This window comes from Limulus polyphemus, unplaced genomic scaffold (assembly GCF_000517525.1).
Source record: "Limulus polyphemus unplaced genomic scaffold, Limulus_polyphemus-2.1.2 Scaffold969, whole genome shotgun sequence".
Classification (NCBI taxonomy): domain Eukaryota; kingdom Metazoa; phylum Arthropoda; class Merostomata; order Xiphosura; family Limulidae; genus Limulus; species Limulus polyphemus.
In genome coordinates this window covers 112,931-120,854 of record NW_013666579.1, presented here as the reverse complement: position 1 = coordinate 120,854, position 7,924 = coordinate 112,931, and the positions used below count along the sequence as shown (strand labels likewise).

The window sequence follows — 7,924 nt, the reverse complement described above, 5'->3', positions numbered from 1 at the left end:
TTTTCCCATATTGATATGGTGAGAGGACTGGTGTGAAAGTTACATAGATGAGTTCCCTTCAGATAGCACCCAACGGAAACATATGGAGTGTGACACTTCATGGTAGCCATTCTTCCTGATCATTAGGTGAATATAGACGAGACCCTCTTCCATCCTGCAATCATCTCCTGTACAGTTAAATTGAGGTGAGCACTTACAAACAAATTGTGTCCTCCTCCTCCTCCTGCAGCAAGTGATTATGCAGTCAAATCATTGAATGCACTCTGTAGATGCTATATTACATGACTTCCGTGCCCTCCTCCCATAGCTGGTGTCAGTCCATGAGTCTTGCAGTAGAATTGAGAATAACATGACTCATAATTCTGGTGCCTTCCTCCTACAGCCTGTGTTGGTCCAATAAGTTTGACAATAGAGTTCATTTGAGTACTCGGTATGGTCTGAACATATTCCACCCATGCTTATACATATTGGCTCTCAGACCTCTTGCGTGCAAGTATTCGGATGGTCATATTCTTTTTCTGCCAATATCCACTACACAGGGCTTGTTTGCTACTTCCTCCCATTCTGGGCAAAGAATGTACCCTGGAAGAGATGCTGTCTCCCACAAGGGGCAAAAAGCAACTTCTCTTGTGACAACCCAGTACACAACCAACACCAGGCCACCCCACATCCAGGCAATGGTAGGAAGGGAAGAATGCAAATGTGGTGGGTCAACTCTGATCCAAAACTAGGCAGCATCGATAATTTTTCATCTGGTCTGCAGTAGGAAGAGGATCCCTACCAACCACATGTGTGAGGTCTAATGTTGGCTGTTCCTATGCCAATCCAACATCATACTATTCAGAAACTGACAACCAGGCAACAGTGGGATGGGGGATGCTGTCATGTTGTTGGTATAATTATATGAAAGGTGACCTGTGCTACACTGACAGTGTCACCACCACCCCACATCCCACTGAATCTGGTTGTTAGGTTTCTATCATTGAGAGTTCTCCATGGTCCACCACCCCAGCAGCTAGGAACTGGTAAGTGTTAGGGTCTACCTTACTCCACATGAAGAATAAGGTAGGGAGACCCAAAGAAAATGCCTGCATCCCATTGTAGCTAGAAAAGACTTTTACTGGAGGCAATGCAAAGAGTTATTACATAAACCTATTTCAAAAAGCAATCAACTGCAAGCTAGAGAACCAAGGAAGGCTCCCCCTGGTGCTAGCTTTTTCACTGATAGTCCATTGAATAGGTACGATCTAGATTGGACAGTAGATAAATATCATAATATATCTCAAGGATGCTTCAAGTGGTTTATCAGTACACCCCATCTCAACAGTGGGCATATATGGAGCCAGAGCATATGGTATGAGTGCTTTCCATTATCCTAGGAGGCACCACCAGCCACCTGGGAAGATCCTGGAAGCAAATGCTATAAATAAAGGAGAATGTACATACCTGTCTAAGTTATGTGAGGTAGTCCAATTGCTAGCTTTAACGATGTTGTTCAGCAGCAGATAAAAACGAGCATTAAGAGAAGGAGACAGGTAATGAATTTGATGGGATAAAATACGGACTGTCTGTAAGCAACAACATCAAAAGAGGAGGAAACCAAACAAAGAATGTGGTAGGCCGTAACAATAAAGGCAGAAAGAGAGTTGTTCCTGGAAGAAGAGGGAATTCCAGGGAATTTAGAGTGGAACATGAAAACCACAAAAATGAGATATAAATAGCAACAAATGGCACGAATAGGGCAGAAAAGTGTCTCTAGGTTTTAATGAGCATAGAAGAGTGTAATAGGAGGACAAGAGAGAGAAGGGTAGAGGTCTCTCCACCAAGCAACTGAAGACTGAGGGAGGAAGGACTGGTGAAGAGAAATAAAAATATGAGGACAATGGAGGGGGTACAGGACGAGTCACTAGTATAAAAATATGAATGTAAATGAGAAGAAAGAGGAATATGCCTGAAAAAGAGTGTAGAAGTTGCAGGTTGCCAATGGCATGAATGAGCACAGATAAGAGTGTGCAGGATGACACCGAGGTCTTGGTCAGGCATAGGAACAGGGCAAGGGTATCTAAGGATAAGGAAGAACCCAAGTAAGTTGGAAAATAGGGGAGGACAAGACTACTCAATAATTGCAAAGGCAGAGTCAACTGAACCCTGTAGATCAGCCTGAAAAAGGGAAGGGAGATGGCTGATAGTACAACTGTTAGGAGGAAAGTGGTGACTGGTGGATCAACATCGAAAGCCATCAAAATTACAGGAAAATAAGAAAGAAGAGGTACAATGGTGCAGGGTAGGGTTGGGGACAGTGTGGAAAGAACTGAGAAAAGCAGGATTAATGATGGGCAACCTCAGCTCATAATTCAATCAAATCTGGAATACCTTCAAACTTCAGGGCAAAGAAAGGGTCTAGACAAGGGCTTGAAGAAAGGAAGAAGTAAAACTTGGGATAGGAGAGTATCCCTACCCAAAAATCTCCAGAAACAAAGAGGAAAGCGAGAAGGAAAGGTAGAAGGCAAATCGCCGCAGTGGAGAAGAGAAAGCAACAAGAAACACCTGCAAAATACAACAGGGTATGATGGAGTTCCTGAGACTTATGGTACAGAGAGGATCGGTAAAGAAGTGCGACACAACCTCCCTGTGCACTAGCTCCCTCTATGCTTTTCCACTCATTATCTCATTCTGTTTCTCAGCACTGAATACATCAGATGTGTTGTTGTTGTTGTTTTATTTGTCAATTTAACGAGATTTGAGATGTTGAGGGAACTTTAATTTCCTTCTTTTTTTTCAAACTGTGAACACTCATTCATTTACCATCTTCTACTAGTATAAGTGACTAATTTCCCCACACAGGTTATGTAATTGGCATCAGTTTTGCCACGCAGTACCCAATACTCTTGTCTTTCCTTAATCCTTTTTACTGCCATCCTATTAGTAGAGGGCTTTTGTTGCTTTTTGTATGCAGTAGTGCAAATTATAAGCAATCTTGTGAGTTTAGGTGGGACTTGCCTAAAGGGTAGTGGCATGCAAATCTTTAAGGCAAATGCACAGAGAAGATAGCTTATTGTGTGAAGAGGTGTGCATCACCTCAAAAGATACCTTTTCAGTGAAAATGGTGCTTACCGCTTAGTGAGTGAACTGGTTAGTGTACCAGCTGTCTGTTTTCATGTTTACGTGCAAGTACTATATTTCCTCTTACAGTAAAATTGTAAACTGTTCTAAATCTATTTTAATCATAGTATCAGTCACATTTCACTCTGAAACAATTAGGATGATTTTGACACCAGGGTTCTTCACCATAGTATCATTATTATTATTATACATTAGTAAAATATCCCCCATCTTTTCCACGGCCATCACTTTTCAACAGTCTTGTTTTTCAATTGCATTTAAATTGTAACAATTCAATTGGCTCCTTTAACAAATAAGATAAATGTAAAGAATATAATAATATCATGACAAAACTTTATTTGGCTCTTCACAATGAAAATTCCAAGTAAGTTGGGATGGGTTGCTAGAAAAGAAGCATGCATTTCACCATGTTTTATGAAATGTATATGAAGCTTATTCAACAATGGTTAGAATGATAAGTGAAATAGCATAGAAAACTTATCTAGTACAGAACAACAGATTGTCTTTCGTAAAAATTAATTAGACATATAATCATTACTGTTGTTCACCTCAAATCAACAAACGAGGTCAATTTAAGTGCAAATGCTTATCAACTTGAAATTTTACTAATGGGTTGATAACAAATTGTGATTTTATTCAACCAATGACAAAACAATCTTACAATGGACAACTTATCAAGTAATTTGATTTTTAGCCAAATGGTTGTGATTAAAACATGAAACTTAATTTATGATATGTTGTTGGTAAAACAAAGGAAATGTAAACTCATAACAGACGAGAATCAATTAAATACCATCAAGTTAAATGAAATTTCCCCCTCTTGTAAGACAGCTGAAATTAGCAATTAATAGTTAAGCCTAATTAACAAAATTTTTGAAGTAAGGTTTTAAATCAAATATCAGTAAGTGTAGAAATGTTTGGAAAACAACAAGAACCTAAATGTACAAAGTAAGAATCACGTGCAATGATTTACGGTCTTGATGCTTTGATTAGCAATTTAAAATTTTAACAATAAAACATTCACACTGGAATGATTATGATATAAGTTTGCTGTAATGTTATTAGATGAACATCTTTGCTTCTAATGCAACAGCAACACAAATCTTCAAATCTCTGCCAATGTAACTTACATCTTGAATGATGGTGAAAAAATTCTTCTGAAGGTCTTTGGCTAAATCCAGAACCTCTACAACTTGTTCATACTTCCCAATTGCATTCTGGAGAAAATATTGAAAAGAAATTCTGAAATGAGAATTGTTCACAAGTAAAACTGTATAAAATCTTAAGCTTCTACAATAATTAGAACTTCTTAAAAAGCACACTGTATCATAAAAATAATCTGCATTTAAAATATGAAACATCATTTCTGGAATAGAATTAATGAAATAAAGTTACATTTACTAGAGGAATAGCTATCAGGAAGATTACATTCCCTCATGTAAAATTGCATTTCCTCATAAACTGTTATTTTATTTAATCCATGCAATATATTCACTTTCAATGGTCATAACTAAAGGAATACAGATGGACCATGTAGTCCTGATGAGGAAAGCCAATTAAAAAGGTGAAATTCCTCGGAAATGTGATATTTCAATCCCTGCATTTATTTTAGCAATTAATTTCTTGTTAAAAACATCAACAATGCTAAAAATGTAATGGAAAAGAATTTTTTATGAATTTAAAAGGACATTCTTATTTCGTTGAAAAGGTTTATGTGCACAGAAGTTTTCTTTTACTTAAAATTGTGCTTACATCAAATTTTTACATTGAAGTCAAGAAAAGGTTTATGTTGATATTTAGCAGTTTGCTTAATTTATTTCATTATATAACAAAGCAGTGAAAATCAGCATATAATTGGCAAGAACATGCCTCAGATGACTTACATCTTTCATATTGACAGAATCTTTGTTTTTTACAGCTTCTTTAGTTTGTGTACATCTCTGAAGATGTAAAATGAAATACAGAGTAAGAAAAAATGTTCTGTAGGGGTTTCTCAGTTATTCGTTTCAACTATGCATTCTACACTCTAGTTAACAATACACCAATTAAATGATGGAAGTTTTAAAAAATACTGGGCATTTCATTTATATTTATTGTACACAAATTGTAAAGTTAAATTAGTTCCTCAAGATTTTTCAGTCAAGCTCTATTGTGGGATAAGATTTACCATAAGTATGTTTTATTGTGATTTCATATTGATTTCTTTATTCTTTCATAGCTCCGTTATTGGTTAATATGGTCAAAAGTATGAAATGTTTTTGACTACCCTACAGATTTGGTAATTAATTGCTGATAGTCTCTATTATGGAGAAGTCTAATGTACCCAATTTTTGATTCTTTTTAATGAGACTTAATATGTTGTTCTTAGATTTTGTTTTAAGAAGCTGCTAAAGATTTAACATCTAGACGTAGTGTTAAAAGCTAAAATCATTGTAAAGAGGTTGTATAAATCATTTTTGTGAACCGAGACTGATTTTACAGAAAGGAGCCACATTCAAGAAAAGTCTAAAAACTGATGGTCTCATCATAACAGTTGGATTCAGAATTATCTGGAAGAGTATGGACATTTCTTTCAATACAGAAATTTCTAGTTGGTCAAGGGAATCTACTCATTGGTCAATTACTTACTTCATGTGAATCTATTTTTAGAAGCCTACTGTTATACATTGTGCTTCAGTGAACTGTGATTGGTTTTACAGAAAGAAGTCATATTCAAGTTATTAAAAAACTGCAATAATTCCAAGCCATTTAGTAGGATTTGGAATTACTTCAATAAAAAGCAAGTCAATTTTAAGGTGACCTATGTATGAATGCACATTCTGTCACCAAACTTATGCTAACAATGCCACACTCACATGACAAAATGCATTTTGTATGTCACTTAGTTTCACTGAAGACAAGTTTTTGAAGAAAGCTTTTTAATTTTTGTGCTTCGTTCAAAATTTTACATCACCATCTTCTGTCTTGGCCTAATAGTACAAAGTGGTAAAAAGCCAAGTCTAGAAGAAAACAGATTCATCAACCATAACGTTGGATAAATAAGTTGATGTGAAAAAAAAACAAGGCACCCTTTAATCAACTTAGTGTTTGTAATTTTTGAACCATATAAAACATCTGCATATAGTTTGAAAAAGTATAAATAAAAAAATTCATATTGTTTATGCACAAGTATTTGATGCTACATGCAATATTCATATAACTGCACACAATGAGTTCGTAATGCAAATACTCTACTGTGGCCAATTAAAAGAACTGCAGCTAAATTAAACAAAATCTTTACTTAGCAGCCACCATTCCAAGCAGATTGCAGTCAGTCTTTCTGACATAAAATCACTGATTAATTCAAGATACCCACTAATCATAAACAGCAGAATAGAATACTTTGATTAAAAATTAATACAGATATTAGCTATAATGAAAAGTTACAAGAGAGAGTGATATCACAACATATTGTTGATTGATTATGTTTATGACTTAGAAAGGGTGGGACAAGTAGTTAGTATTAGTTACACTGGTGTTCTTTTTTCAACATTAAAACTATTAGTGTTAGCTTATATTTTGTGTTTTGTTTGGTCTGTTCCAATGGAAAGAACTGCTATATATATAATGTTTTGGCAGTGTATGCATTTCATTTTTAATTCAACAACTTTTACAAAGTAATGGCATTATACAAATCAAAGATCAAATTTTCCATGTGAGTAACACTGAAGATATAATTAGTATTCACACATTGTCAAATGGTTTGTGCTAATAATAGAAAACAAAAATTTGACATTATTTGAATACTGTCCAACTAAGCTTCAAACATTTAACACTATCTTCAAATCCCTGACTAGTGAATGAATCTTCAAACATCCCTAATGGAATTGCAGCAATACCATCCACCAAGTAGTATGTAGCTTAAATGTATTTTTGTGCATTTACTTTACTTCAATGTGGTTTTTAAAACCAACATACATGTTAAGTGAAAAATCTATGAAGACTTCATCAAGATGTGTGAACAAGATTGACTTCACTATCCTTTACAGAAACTTTATTGTGGAAATGGTGCAAGGCAATATGTGCACAATCATAACCATAAGACTATGCATGATCAACAAAGGAGGAATTAGTTCCAACAGTAGCTTGGACCCTCATTCTTATAAACCTTCAATACAATTAAACCTAACTAATGCTCATCCATTACGTTTTGCAAAATAGTTTTCTTGATAATGTTTAACATGTATCATGAAGTCCTTTACAAGACAAGAAAAGCAAATATTACAAACACCCACACATTATATTACTTTGTCTAATTAATTTTTTAAAATTTGCTACAGTGTGAAAATACACAATGAAAATGAATGCTCTTTGAAAACACTTTTTTTTTCACAATATATATCTGAACTATCAAAAAAACTGTAGGACTAAACAACTAATTTATATCTAATGCAATGGGTGTAGTTGTTGTAAACTTGTTTAATATAAAAAAATAAATAAAGTAAAACTTCAAAAATTTCAAGTAACTCATTTTTAATATTTCACAGGCAGCAAAATTGTTGTTCAATGAAGGCTTTAAAATTTTAATACATAAGGCCTCTTTAATTCTGAACGATGATCTCAGAATTAGACACCGTGTATCAAAAATTTTTAATTTTCATCGACCAATAACCTTGCAATCTGTGAAATACTATTAAAAATGTGAGTAGTTTGTTTAATAAGTGATTTAACCCTTTCGAGATGGGCCACAGGTGAAAGGCCATGTCATCTTGTTTGTTCACTCACACTCAAAATTTTATTGAACTACTATTTCATGAACTTA

At 34.7% G+C, this 7,924-nt stretch overlaps 1 protein-coding gene across 1 annotated transcript in view; it reads right to left on the bottom strand.

Annotated features, from left to right (window-relative positions):
- LOC106461480 (caprin-1-like) overlaps positions 1–7,924 on the bottom strand; it is a 39,451-nt gene that overhangs the window by 24,697 nt on the left and 6,830 nt on the right. The window contains exon 3 of the mRNA XM_022388451.1: positions 4,254–4,340. Within this exon, the coding sequence (XP_022244159.1) occupies positions 4,254–4,340 (87 nt within the window). The remainder of the gene's footprint in view (positions 1–4,253; positions 4,341–7,924) is intronic.